Here is a 15,246-nt window from a genome sequence, read left to right on the forward strand (position 1 = left end):
ATATTGCTTCAAGAGGCGGGGTGAAGGAAAGGCAGTGACTAATCCAAGAGGCTGCATGCAATGAATGCAGCACCGTCACCCTCAGAGGGATTCGGCACAGGAATAAAGACACGCCCTGTGGATCAGCAAGTGGCAGCAGGTCTCTTACAGGTAGGAAGAAAAGGGCATACCTACCCCCCCACCATCACTACGTGATACTGTTTTTATCATACTGTTGGGCTGTTCTGGGCCTTATTTCTTTTCACACACAATCAGTTAGCTTGTCTACTCCCAAAAAGTAATCAAAACGAAATGCCAGATGTTAGAACAGAACAGTTACATGAGCATTTGGTAACCACATTTCACATCTGACTAGTTGTTTCAGGGAATAACCTGAAGTTTCTAAATATGTACATTCACCCCAGGCTTTACTTACTTTACTTGTGCTGCTTAAGGTACTCGACATGGAGCTGTCCAAATCCACAGCACCAGAACTGTCCAGTGGACCTCTGGCTTTACTGCCCTGCAGAGATAAAGCACACCAGCATTAGAGACTATAATATATGTGGCATGCCAAAAAGAGATTTGTGTAGCATAGTCAGAATCTGTAATTTTCAAAGACAGTATCAAATTTAATTTCCTGAAATGCCTAAGAATAGCCTTTGCCCCAGTGAGAAACAGAGGCTTCATTCAGGACAGTCACTGACATTTTAAAGGATCCTGTGGAATTAAGGAATTCTCATGGGCAATGGTGTGCTTACCATGATAGGTACATAATCACATACTGCACGCATGTACTATAACTATTGTTAAAGTACCTTCTGTATTCCAAACAGGCAATTTTCACACTAGGTACTTCTTATGAAGACACAAAGAAATGAAAAGGCCGTCTATTACAATGGACTTAAAACCATATAAATTTAATACACAGCAAAACATAATTTCTGGTATTATCATTTCAATGCCAACAAATCAGAAAGCACAAATATTTTTGTATAATCTGTTCAACAATATTTTTGTATAATTTGTTCGACTAATGTTTTTCTGTAACCAAGAGAAATATCAAGAAAAGTACTGATGGATTCTTATGTGCTAACACAACTATGGAAATTGTACCTTCCTAAGCTTAAATGGTATCATTTTTTTTATGTTCTGAAGTTAAGGCTTATGTTCTCTTTGAACTGTTATTCCAAGTAAAATATAAAATGTTATCGTTACTCACAATAGTGACTATTCTCTCCTTTACACTCAGACAGAATGTTTTGCCTCAGGTCTGATCAAAATCAAGAATTTCTATCAAAACAGCCATGACAGTAAAACCGTAACGAATATACAGCTGTGCTTACGTGAAGACAGCTTATGCCAGTCAGGACAAACTGGCAAAAATTAGAACAGTCACTACCATAGTTAGTGTAACAGCACTAACATTGTTTCACATCCCGAACACACCCAAAGCAGGATTTTATGGGGGTGAACTCTAGAAATGCTGGCTGGGAAGTAAGGAGGGGAGATACTCAACTAAAAATCCTCTCTATATGCATAATTATAATAGGGAGAACATGCTTTTGCCATCATTTGTTTCATGGAACAGGTTAGATATGATGTCCGAAATAAGCTTTTAAAGACTAGTTTTGTCACTATGAGTTGCATGACTATGAGCCAATAAACTGTACTAGATCTTGCTTCAGTTTAACTGTTTGCTGATGAGAAATGAGAATGCCCATTTTTTGTTCCTCAATATTTGTTGTGTGGCACTCTGTCACAAAGCTCTTTTTTTTTAAAAAAAAAAAGGGAGAAGCTCTGATTTTTTTTTAATCCTTTGTCAAAAAGAAGTCTTTCCAAGTCTTCTATTATTATCCTCAGACTTTTTCCATGAGGTGCAAAACAAAGAATATTTGAATGAGAAGACACTCCGTAGGTTTAAGTAGTGCTTAAACTTGACATCTGATTTGTTTTCTTAACCGCTACTATATGCTTTCAGCAGATATTTTCAACCATCTGTTCACAACAAACATTTTCCCAACATGTTTTCTTAAGGATCACTATCACATAGGAGCTCAAGTTTTTCTAACTAATGGGTGTTGCCAGACACTGTTTACAAAGAATTTCACCTGCGATATTGCATAAATGCCTTCATATTCTTAGTGCCTTCTGAAGTTCTTTACACTCCTCGCCTTCAAATAATCTCTAGCATTTAGAAGTTCAGATGCCCCGTTATTCATCAGTTCTGTGTCACCAATAAATACTATCTCATTATGAATGCTTAGTCAGTTCCCTAATCATTTCCTTCTACATAAAAAGAAGTGAATAATTATAATTACTTTTAAATTTTCTAAATCTGAAAGAGAAATAAAACAATGGTCGCTTTTCATAAGTTCTTATGCTCAACTTTGTATTAATTTTTTGAAATGCCTATATACACTATTTCTTATCTGGCAATTAGTTCACTTCTTTCAGGACTTGGTATTCTCTCTACCTCCTCCTAACATGAACGCTCAAATATTTTTGCCACTGTGCCTTTAATAGCCACTTGGCTACAACCTGGAAGGGTAACAAATATGACTTTTCTATCATTCAAATAAATAAAAACAATGAAATTATATTCAGAGCCAATAAACATGAAGATACTTACACGTGACAAAATACTTTCAAATGATTCTGTCAGAGATCTTTTTGCTTTATTCTTTAACATATCTAATCTGAATCTTGGAGCACTGCTGGGCACCTCATTTACAGCATTCTCAGCAAGGGGTTGTGGAGTCTGCAAGTGTTTAAAAACATAAATGTGAAATACTCAACAGCATGGAGCAGAATCTCAGTGAACAGTCTGAAGACTTCTGTAACCTGAATCAATACTTTCTCCTGGTGTCCTTGGCTTTTCATGCCTTTTTCTCTACTGATACTTATACTGAAGTTTAACAAACTATCTTCACACAAGATCAGAAAATCTCTTAAAGGAAATGTATTGAGTATCATGCTTCAGAAGAATTGCCATTTTTATAGGGATTTATGGCTGTGTTGACAAATTTTCTTTAATGCCAAAGTACAATTTTACAAATTCTAAATGTTTAAGTGTAACAGATTACAGATTTCTGATGGTTTTACTTTTCTTCAGCCAAGAAATTAATCAAAGTCGATGAAGCAATTAATAAGAACTCTCAAGCCTCTCCATTATATTAAAATGGGTCTTTCTAAGGGCCAGGAAGACAAGTAACAATCTAACTTTTCTATATATTTCACCAGTAGAAACACTTCCACCTTAAACCTAACAGTCTATTGAGAGTTTTGCTTGTTAAATAAATATTTCAGTCCATTTTTAGTGCTTCTGAAGACTAGTGTAGCAAGTACAAAAATGACACTATGATGTAAATATTACCATCCAAACCTAACACCTGCAGTAGAAACCAGAGCAATTTTCATTGTTATTTTTGGGGGTTCATCTTGAGGCTGCCAGATGCTGTAGCCCTGCCTACCTGGCCCTAATTTCAGAGATCTGAATGCTTGACCTATGTAATATGTGGGCAGCTGAATAGCAGATCCTCACCATCACCAAGCAGTCCTGTCTAGATATAATTTCAAAGCATCCTACTTCCAGTACAACAAAATTACAGGCTTCTGTAATTTCTTTTTAACTTCACTCATCTTAGCCTCAAAGGGAAATCAGATGCTGCCTGCTATTATGTTCTTATAAAGAGACACTTATTTTGAAGGTCATTTTTGTTAAATAAGATCCATGTACTAGTATCACATTTCATTTTCTTCCTCACCTGATTTAAATATTTAAAAAAAAAATGTGATGAAAAGCACGCAAGTGAATACCTATGCAGAAAAGAAGGGAACAGCAACATCAGGATGTCATGGGTTAATGATTGCTGAGACAGATAACACTGCCAGAGTACATGTTCAAAGGTATCTGCTATTACACGGCTCTGGAGATAAATTATCAGAGTAAACATAAAATGCTAAGATGAATGATGGACTGAGGGCAAGTCAACTATGTTCGTAGAGCATTGGCCTTTACAAGTGTCAGATTAACCAATTCTGGTTCCAGGAACTGAGCAAACAGACTGCAGCAAGCCTTAGGAATTTTCAAATCACACTGAAGGCATCTTAAGATATTATCTTGCTTTGTATATCCCTATTTCCAAGCCATTCATGACTGACAACTATTTGATAATCAGCTCGCATTAGACCAAATAAAAATATTTCAGGTATGATGATAGAGGACCTCAGGCAATGTTTCTTCCTGTCATGCCATAAGTACAATTTTTTTTTTTCTTAAAAACATACTTCTGGTGAGATGCCCAAGACAAGAAAGCAGAGAATGAAATATGCAAAGTTTTCTTCCTGCCTTCTCAGGGAGGTCAATAATTAGCCAATAAGCCATAAAAGGAGATTAACAAAGTGAACAAATAGTAAATGAAGACTTGCTGCTATTTCCCCAGTTTCTTCAGGGGTATATTTACTCTCCATATATTCATTTGCTAGTTCATATCACAAATGGCCAACAGCAGTCATCACAATTACTGGCTAGCAGTGGTGGGACAGCCAAGATTTTTAAAAGGGTCAAATAATTGGAACTGAAAGTTTGCAGAGAACTGGTGCTGATCCTCTTTTAAATACAAACCTCCTCGAGGTGTCTCAAGTTAGTTAGTAACAAACTAAGGCATCCAAAATCATTAATCCCTTTTGAAATATCTTAACTGTGCTGTATAAATATCCAGTTAAACAGCATTGATGCAATCTGGTACAGAAAGAAAGGTAGCTCAGCTCTTTGGAAATGGATGGCAGCCTCTGCTGCTGTTTCTGCAGCAATCCTCCTCAGCTACTCCTCCTTGAGGCCACTTCAAATGGTTGTTTGCACACAAGAAATAACTTCCAGCTATCAAGTAAATGTAATAGTCTTTATCAAGGATCAAATCCATTGTGTTGTCAGGACTCTGACTCAAAACAGACAGACAGCGTGATGGCAAATGCCACAGATTGGCTGAGAGCCAAACATTCATTATATATTCTCTCACATAGAATCACAGAATCATAGAATCATTTAGGTTGGAAAAGACCTTTAAGATCATCCAGTCCAACCATTAACTTACACTACCAAGTCTACTCCAAGCCAATCAAGGGTAGACTAGACTAAACCATGTCCCGAAGTGCCACATCTACCCGCTTTTTGAACGCTTCCAGGGATGGTGACTCCACCACCTCTCTGGGCAGCCTGTTCCAATGCTTGACCACCCTTTCCGTAAAGAAATTTTTCCTAATTTCCAACCTAAACCTCCCCTGGCACATTCCATTTTCATTGTAGTGAGAAGAAAAAAAAAACCCAACAAAATTAGTGGTCTACCTTGTTTGCACCTCTGTCTCCTAGGCCTGAAATCAGACTGTACCACCAAATCCAAGATATACCTTTGGCACATGACAATAGTCTATGAATCATAAGCAAAACCAGTGTTCACCACTGCCTACAGTCTGAAGTTCCAAAATGCCAGTGATGAAAATTTGCCTTTGGAAAGATATAAAAATGGAATGGAAGCATTTTTCCTGGCTTCTCCTTACGTGAACTAAAACTGAATGATTACTTACCTGTTTTGCTTCTCCAACATGAACATGGTCCTTCTGTTTTTCTTCATACATGTTTCTCAAAAGAGAGATAACCAACTCATTCTCTTTTTGATCATTTCTTGGTCTTAATTTCTTTAATTGAAAACACCACAAGCACAGTAATTATACATTTGTATAACAGTTGGCAAATATTTACTCTCTTCATTTTTGTTACTGTCAATACGTCGTTAGTGTAAGAACAAGTTTAACTTGGTTAATGCTACCACTCTAGTCCACCAGAGGACACCAGTGTCCCACCAAAGCAGCAACACAGCCAGAGAAACACTTGACCTCACTTCATACATGACAGAATTCACATGAAAGACAAAGGACAACTGCAGAGGTATCAAATTGGCACAAGCAAATAAAGACTTTAAAAAATATTTTTGCCAATTTGCTTTTGATGTAAAGAAAACCAAAACACTGTAGTTCTGAGTTTGTAGCACACATGAAGTACTGTCCTGCAGTTATGATGCACAACCCTTCTCCTAGAAATCCTTCTCATTGGACATTTCATTTCTGGGAAATAACATAGGTATTTTAAAAATTAGGCCACAAGGTGAACATATTTGTTTCTGCTCCATTCTATTTAGATATGAATTATTGTAAGAGAAAATGTTTTTAAAACAATTTTTTATAGAATTTGATTCCAGAAACCTAGCTTTTGAAAAGCACCTGCTGTTTTAAGCCTATTGATGTAATGCAGAGGATACAGTATGAATTAGCTAATGCCAGGGTGGCACAACAGATTAATAAAAATATCCTTAGAAAGGCAGTTATCTAAAAACGCAAATCATGGTTACAACTTACGGAGCTGTAAGAATGTGACAACTAAAATTTCAGGCAGTCCAACTCAAAAAATCACCAGAATAAGACAGGCAGGAGAGTCATGCTTTACCCTTGGTTTTACCAAGTTAATCGTTTGCAGACTCTCACCAGAAGCAATTAACAGTTTCCTGCGACTACTAGAAGTCTTAGACCGTTAAAATGTGTGCAGAACGCTAAAAGGCAACAGTGCCAGCTAGCTGCTGAATACTAAGAAATTACTTAGCTCATGGAATCGCTCCCACAGAGTAACTTCCAAATTTGGTATTGGCTGATAAACTGCCACATGGAAACACACAAAGAAACTGAAATGACTCAAGAGAGGAAGGAAACATTATTTTTAAAGTCGTCTAAAATTTCCTAATCTTCAATAGCATGCCAAGCCCAATGACATTTCCTACATTGTTCCATCATCTGTCTTAAATCCAGATATGCTTTTCTCTGTGCTAAAGTGGATTTCATTCAGAAGATAGAAAGTTAAACTTTTTTAGTTAGTTTGACAAGTATTAAGATCTAGGATAAATTTTAGGCAGGAAATTTTATGATCTGGGAATGTAACAGTAATTCGTTTTGGTCAAAGTAACAGTTGAATGGTCTCACAGTACAAGTTACTGCCTTCACTCACAAAAGAATGTGTGCAATTTTACTCAGTGAGAAGTCAACATTTTCATGGAAAACAAGTAGTATTAGGGGAAGAAAAATGAGTAAAATAAGCCATTTTCATCAAAAGACAAGTTTTTAACAGCTCTAGAAAAATAGTGATATTGAAATTAAAGCACAAAGTGATTAACAGTCTATTAAATAAAGACAATGAATAATTAAAAAAAAAAAGAAAATAACGTTGGTGCTTCACACTGATGTTAGCAAAAAACATCAATTGCTTTAAAATCTTGTAGGAAACAAAGAGCTTACCTTAACCTCTTCAAAAACAGAGGCCTGCTCCTGGTTATTTAGCGTTGTTAGATGCTTTTGTAGTTCTAGTTTAGTCTTAGAAGGGTGTAACCCTACCAAGAGGAACAAAAACGAACAAACCACAGGGTCAAATTTATCAGAATTAATCAATCACATAAATATCCACACAATTTAAGCCAAAGCTTGTTAGTTATTTGAGCTGACCCGTTGCATTGATTTTATAACAGGGCACCAGAAAGAACTCTAGGTTAATTTAAAGCTACTACTGAACTCCTGTCTTTAAAATGAGGGACACGAACTCTGCAACGAGGAGATTTACTGAGCACAGACCAGGATTATACTCTTAGCTGAAGATTCCATTATCACACAAGAGAAAATAAACCCCCAATCTACTGCATTTTAACAGACTGCTTTGTTGGTGTTTTATGCAGTACTGCTTGGCTTTTGGTTCTGGTGTAATTTCTATGACTTTCTCCAATTTGTATGCCTTGGCCTCTTCTGGAAAAGAGTAAATTTATTGTATGTTAGTGAAGTTGTTGTTTTGCCTCTTGCTGAAAACATTTACTGACAGTCTAAGCAGACTACCCTCTCATTCAGATTATTTTTTTCTGCTCTCATCCTGGATTAAATTCCTTTCCTCTATTTTCTCTGGAAAAACAGCAAACCATCAACAGTATTTTGTACTTCAGTTTCCGACCATTTCTCCTTCAGAAGCAGATGATATGATTAACCAGATGGCATGATTAAAGGCATTAAGAATCATTTGCCTTTAAGAAATTTCTCAAAAAGCATAGCTAGCTGAAGACCAAAATAGAGTGAAAAGTAGTTTTGGAAGTTCTCCAGTTTCATCAAATTAATACTAGATAGCTTTTAGTCCAACAAGCTACAGTCATGTGATCTGACAAGCTGCTGTTGCCCTTTATTCACCCCAGACATCGCTTAAATGAATAAAACCTAACTGAAATTCGCTGAAATGCAAAGTTGTTTTCTTTGTCTTTAACTTGTTTTCTGGGCAACAACTACAATTCTAACTGCTGCATTTTCATGAAGGAGCACAGATCAACACCACAAACATGCATATTAAAAGATCACTGTTTGGTTCATGTTTAGTAGTAGTGTAATGCCAGTATCTAAGTGGATTCAATAGGACAGCAGGTCATAGTTATTGCAGTATATATTCTTGAGAAGTTCCTTAACTACAGTCCTCTGTGTTTATAGGGCTAAGAGCCAAGCTAGCTGCAATTCAGTAATATTTAGTCTTAATTAATTTTCAAAAATTCAACTAAAATACAAGAAAGGAGGTTAACTTTATTATTAGAAATTGTTTAGTCCTCTAAATAAAAAGACTGGCTTTCAACCCTCCATCCCAAGTCCCAACTCTTTTTAAGCATTCATTCCCTGAGAGTTTCACATATAAGATTGTCCCCCAGTAAAATCGTTAGAAAAATATTCGACCAGAAAGTTCTTTAAACCTCACCTTCTATCTTTTCACAGAGTTTATGCAAGCTTTGCATAGGACATCCTTCACAGAGCTGGGGCTGTGCCTTGGAAGTTTGTTGCACAGCAGCTACGGTGAAAGCCTGTTTCAATGTCATCATGATTTCATCAACCTGAAAAGAACAGAGTGCAAAAGAACAGAATTTCCCTCCTCCACTGAGCTTCTGTTTTCCTTAACACAAACACAACAGTCTTTTAGAATGATACTGCCGCTTGTTTGGGAATGTGCTTATGATTAAAAAGAAAAGCTGTTCCCATGCCTTTTCTGCACACAAATACACAAGACAAAACTCATAATGAAGTCATATCTCTTCCAGGCCACCCAGTTTTATTACTGTAGTCTAATAAAAGATACTACCTCTTTCTAGAAATCTTTTCGTGTTTGTGTGTCTGCAGTCGTGACGCACTAGCCTGACCTAGAGCACAGTAGTGTAGTCCTGATTTTCTTAACAGGTACACTATGAAAAAACCATCTTCCAAAAAAAGAGGCATACAGCCTAGCTTAGTTTGTACAATGAAGGGAAGTTTTATTAGATTTTAAAGGGGATTTTAACTTCTGCTTTTGAAACAAATTAAAAGTTCCTTTGCAGACTGCTATGTTAGTTACATTTTTGAAATAATTATATTTCTGAGTGGAGCAGGATTTGAAGACATTCAGTAAAATACAGAGCATGGAGCAATAGAAGACTTTTAGGGCCTAATACTCTATTAGGCTCTTTTCTTTCACTTACCAGTGCTTCATCTGTACACTGAAACACATAGCAAACAAAGTGGAAGCCTCCATTTTCTGAAGACTCTCTGCAGATGAACCCAAAGTGATCCACATGTCTAATTCCCTAGCACAAAAACAACAGTAATGAAGCAGTCATATTTACTTTCAATGTTTTGCACCTGTATTTTTTCCAGTAACAAAAGCATAAAAGGCCCAACAGCATTACAGATAGGTCACATATCTCTGTTCAGCTACATTAAAGTCATCTGGCCTTTAAACATCTATTCTGTTATAGAACCTATTACTTCATGAATCTTTCAAATTTCACTTAAGTCAGGGGTTGCTTGTTGGTTTTGTTTGGTTGGTTTTTAATGACTGAATTATAATAGATCCATTGGAAAACACAAGGATGAAGAAATACTATTCAAGATGTATTTTACTCAATATTGGAAACAGCAGGGGAAAAAGCACTCTCTGTTCTTCTCTTTTCTTTAAGTGGTTAACAATTGCTTTACATTTGTAAGAGCAAATCAAAGCAACAGTGAAAAATGGATAAACAATTTTTTTTTAATCTAAATAAAAGCTTGGCTAGTTAAAAAATGAAAATGATTAAATATATTACTTAAAGATCACTCATGGAAGCATTTATTTCTCCTAAAAAGCATGCAAATTCAGGCACAATCTACTTTGCAACAGTAGATAAACAGTACATCCTGGTAAAATGCTAAGAAGGTCTTTTAATTACTGGGAACTTTTTTCTTTTATGAAAAGACTTCCAGATGAGTAGAGTTAGGTGATCCCAGTGCATGTCTCTTCAGTGCACCATTCTTGGTAAAAAAAACCCCCAAACTTATGAAGATGAATTACATGCACAGTGGTAGAGCCTGTTTATAGAAATTCAATTACAATCAGCACTATTTTACTACCTTCTAGCTGTCATGGCACAACAATATTAAAGTCGGGTAAAGAGAGGCAATAAACTGTTGTATCAAAAATCATAATGATGAATCACAGTAAACCAGAAATTTCAGTGAAATTTAAACAATCTGAAGATGCCAAGCAGGACCTTTTTGTTGGGTTTTTTTGCTTTTCATTATTAACACGGCAAGAATCACTGAATATTCTCTTTGTCTTTTTATCATGAAGAAAACATTAAAAAAAAGGCATTTAAAAAGCAGAAAAAGTGAATACCTCTATAAAACAGAATGGCCAGGTGTCCCAAAAAAGAACATGTTATAGCATCAGATATCCTTAAGCAATTCGAACAATGTTCTCTTATCGTTCGAAATACTAACAATAAACCTTCAGAGCATGCCAGCTGAATGAAGGAAAATAATTTAATGTGTATGGAGATCCCTGGTTTGTTGGAGTGTGATAGTTACACAGAGATAACAAAGGCTTTATTATACAAAATCAGGCACTAATAAGCCATGAGAACAAAAAGATCAGAAGGACATTCAAATGATGTAAAGCCTGCAGCTTCTCCAACTCCAGTTCCACTGGATGTCCAGGCTAAGCATTTTAGGAGGCAGCTATGTGATAAAGCAAGAACAGGCTGATGCAGCCTGCAGACTCTCTCCCTCCATCATCCACATCAGAGATGTGTACAGACCGTGCTGAGCCCCCTCTCTCCACCCCCCAGCCCATGTTTCTTCTTCTGAAAGCCCATTTCTTCTCCTGAAAACCCAACTGCCACAGTGGAGGGAGCCCAGCTGGGATCATGGCCCTGCCCACAAAACTGCAAGGTAGCAGGAACTGTCAAATCATAGAATCATGGAATGCTTTGGGTTGGAAGGGACCTTTAGAGGTCACCTAGCCCAACCCCCCTGCAGTGAGCAGGGACAGCTTTAACCAGATCAGGTTGCTCACAGCCCCAGCCAACCTGACCTTGAATGTTGCCAGGGATGGGGCCTCCACTGCCTCTCTGGGCAACCTGTGCCAGTGCTTCACCACCCTCATTGTAAACAATTTCTTCCTTATATCCTGTATATATTCCTTATATAAATGCTCTTAGCTGTTTCAGATTAGCTAATTCAGATACTGCCCCAGGACCACACACTTCTTTCTGCCATTAAAATATCTCACTGACCAATTGAGCATTCTGGAAATTAAGTACTGATTCTGACCTCCCTTATAATTTAACTCCAGTGCCTTCAAGAAAAGATTATTAAGGTTCTTGTATGATCAAGATGAGTCCATAAGATCATTCTGTCAAGTCTTCTGACATGTGCATACTTGGGGGAAAAGCTCTCTGTACCCCAATACCAATATTTGCCCAACTGACATAACATCTGCCCAGTAGCACATTCTTCAGACAGGAGGGGAGAATTCAATCAGAATCTCACTCCTACTGCTCTGAGGAGCACAGCTGTCTGCTGACCTTCAGGACAAGTCACAAAGTCTACCTAATTAGCTCCTGCCTAAGGAGACAGCCTAAGGGAACATGGGGATAAAGATTTTTCTGTGATCAAGGAGTTCTCTTCAAAGCTCTTGATCTGACAGCATGGAAACTACTTATGTTTACTCTGAAATTTTCAGAATAGGTACCTGTATGTTTAGGGATGAAAGCTATCCTCATCAAGTTAAAAAAATAGTCATTTATGGGAAAAAAAAAAAACAAACCCAAAACCCACACACCCAATCCAAAAAAGCTAGAAGCAAATAACAGCAAATCATATTCCTTATATTTAAAAATGGGTAAAGAAACGTATGGGGGGGGGGGAGGGGGGGGGCGGGGAGTGGGGTGGTGGTGTTTGCCCCAATATCATTAAGACCAGACCCTGTGATGCACTGCACTATGCAAGTAAGCCAAGTGCAAAATACTTCCTAGTGGAAGAAAGAGTGGCAAAATTCACATCCTGGTATACTAGGTCTTATTCCCACCCAAGCCCCACAGTACAAACAAGCATTGCATTGGTTTAATTCAAGGTGAATTTTCAGTTAAACTAGCAGGAACATCCATTCCTTAATAAATGTAAGTTTATTTATTTAATTATAGTTCAGGTTAATTTCTCAGAGTTTTAAACTAAAATGATCTATAACATGTCTTAAAGGTATTAAGTGTTCTCTAAGGACTCCATCCCAGTTTAATGAATTAAATTCAATTTCCCCATTCACTTAAACTGAAGCAAATCTGGTACACAAACTAAATACAAATAATGCCCTGCAGGATAGAAAATGGCTAGTGAAAGACAAATCCCTGCATCATGACACTGGTTCACTAACAAAAGCAACTGATCTATGAAACGTCTTGAAGAGTCGTTTCAGTCTGCAGGTTGATATTTGAGCAACTCTCAAAGGAGAATCCTCCGCTCTTGTACACAGGACCCGCCAGCAGTTAGTGCAGCTGCCCATACAGGAGTGCTGTAATGGCCCGAGCTGTCCCATGTCCTCGATGTGACAGTGACTATTCTGCCCTCAGACCGCTAAGCTGCTGCAGTAGCTGAGTGAGAATCACACGCCTGTGTAACCCATGCAACGCCATTACTGCATCTTCACATGTGTAAGCTGCATCTCTTTCAAAACATCACCACTCGAAATAAGTCATTACGTAAACTGCACCCTCACATAATCCATGCAAAATCAAAGTCAGAGCCACGAAAATGAGTGAAGGACAGGGAAGCAAACTCTGTGGGATAAGGAACAGGGATTGACAGTGAATAAGGAAGCTTTGAAATATGCTTGCCCTCAGTATATCACACACACAACCTCTGCATAGCAGAGGGTTCTCTTCTTCTGCAAACATGCCATTTATACTCTTGAAAAAAAAAAAATTGAAGTATTTTTCAGAGAACTCTTACATATTATCTCCTTTCTTTATCACTTCTTGAAAGATATGGCTCAGAGAATCCCAGATTTGCACAACTTGAATCACGCCCACTGAAATCTCAAACCAGAGCTGATGAGGGTGTTCCTTCTAGCTCCTATTATTCATCCATTGCACACAGAAGTGAGTCTTTATCTCAGAAATTACAATGCAAAGCATGAGAAAAGCATGACGGTTTTACAAAATTACTGATTAACTAGCAACTTGTCAATATCAATTACTGAAGCCGCTGGGGTGAGAATCCATTTGAAATGCTGGGAGAGAGGAGTACATGAGCATTCACAAGTGGAGAATATTTAAACAAAAAAACAGAGAAAGAATACACTGCAATCTTACCTGAGAACAAAAGGATATTTCTTTAAAGCTTTTTTCAATTGCTACTTTTTTTGTGTCAGGACTGATAAGGTAAACTTCAGACTGGCCAATCTAAAAAGAGCAAAATAAATAGCAAGATGGTAACAAGTAACATTACACTTCCTTTTGTCTCACTATAAAAACGTTTCTCGGACACAAATCTCAGGTTTTTTTTCTACCTGTGTACTTAGACCAATTAGTGTATTACTACCAGAGAAAGAGAGAATACTGAAAAAACATTGATTTGGCATTCAGAGCTCTGCACACTACTGAACTGAGATTTAGTTTCACATTTGAGACAACAGACTGAGGATAGTGTTTGATTAGATGAGAGTAATATTATACCACAAGTAATTTAGTTTGCACTGTGAAAATATACTCACACTCCCTTTTCTTATTTTCTGCAGGTTTGGCACATACCACATTCCCAAAAGCTACTTAATGAAATCATCCTAAACTTTAAATCCAAGTGTGTGCCTCTACCTGTATTCCACCTGATTATTTTTTAGGGGGTTATTTATTTATTTAAGACACACATAGCATTTAATGTAAAGGCTTTAACTCAAACTATAAAAATGAGCTTACTGGAGTATATTTTCTAATTTACTTTAATCTGTAGGCCATTTGTACAGCAGTGTTCCAAAAGCTGATGCTAACTCTTGATGGGCAAAGGGTATTTTTAAGGTGAAACTATTGTTTCCAATTTTTCAGCTTCTGGCAACGTCTTTGTAGCATTTTAACAGATAAAATTTAAATTCCTCATAGTTTCTAGCACATCAGAAAGTCTGCTAAGGACAAGTCTCTTATTTTACTAGATTTTAGGGAAGATGGGTGGAATCTGGATCCATTCATGAGCATGACTTAGACAAACCTGCCGAAGCTTCAACCACTACCAAATCCCAAAAGATGCGTATAAAAGATCAGCAGAATCAATATACCTGTAATTTCTTAAGGAAGGGGGGAATCCTGTGTGTAAATGGATCAAGTGAGACGTGCCACCTCTGTGTGTCTAAAAATGGTCCTGTGCATTCACTTTCCACCTCTTCTTTCACTTCAACCAGTCACAACAATTTTCCCCAACTCCCTGCTGGTTTCCTCGTATTGTCCCCAGGGCTGACCTCACACATTTTCATGGGGTTACTCCTTCCAACGCCTACTCAGCAGCTGCCCACTGCCTTCCCCTCCCCACAGTGAGAGGCTCCTTCTTAGCTCAGCCCCACATACTGCTTCCACAGCTGGTCCCAGGGCAGCAGGGATCATTTGAAGCCAACTTAACAAGGGGAAAAAAAACCCCAATATACCCACCTCACCCCCCCCCCCCCCCCAATATACAGCCAGGAGAAAAGCCTAAAAACCAAAAAAAACCCTAAAATCCTAAAAAAAATGGCTAGGAAAGCAGTTCTTCAGGAAGAGATACCAAAATCAGGACTGTCTGAACCAGGTCAGGAAAGTCAGCAGATAACTCATTCAAACATTTTTCACACCTCATACACCAACCTCTGCTGCAGTCCTGGGGAAAATCCAGGTAAGAACTTCA

General features: G+C 37.6%; 1 protein-coding gene across 6 annotated transcripts in view; it reads right to left on the reverse strand.

The window, feature by feature from the left end:
- TBC1D1 (TBC1 domain family member 1) overlaps positions 1-15,246 on the reverse strand; it is a 109,010-nt gene that overhangs the window by 44,643 nt on the left and 49,121 nt on the right. For all 6 annotated transcript variants that reach the window (XM_075708998.1, XM_075708999.1, XM_075708996.1 and 3 more), the window contains 7 exons: positions 13,692-13,781; positions 9,549-9,653; positions 8,798-8,930; positions 7,321-7,412; positions 5,566-5,676; positions 2,612-2,740; positions 416-502 (listed from right to left, as the gene is read on the reverse strand). In XM_075708998.1, coding sequence (XP_075565113.1) covers positions 416-502; positions 2,612-2,740; positions 5,566-5,676; positions 7,321-7,412; positions 8,798-8,930; positions 9,549-9,653; positions 13,692-13,781 — 747 coding nt within the window. The remainder of the gene's footprint in view (positions 1-415; positions 503-2,611; positions 2,741-5,565; positions 5,677-7,320; positions 7,413-8,797; positions 8,931-9,548; positions 9,654-13,691; positions 13,782-15,246) is intronic.

This window comes from Pelecanus crispus, chromosome 4 (assembly GCF_030463565.1).
Source record: "Pelecanus crispus isolate bPelCri1 chromosome 4, bPelCri1.pri, whole genome shotgun sequence".
NCBI classification, from domain to species: domain Eukaryota; kingdom Metazoa; phylum Chordata; class Aves; order Pelecaniformes; family Pelecanidae; genus Pelecanus; species Pelecanus crispus.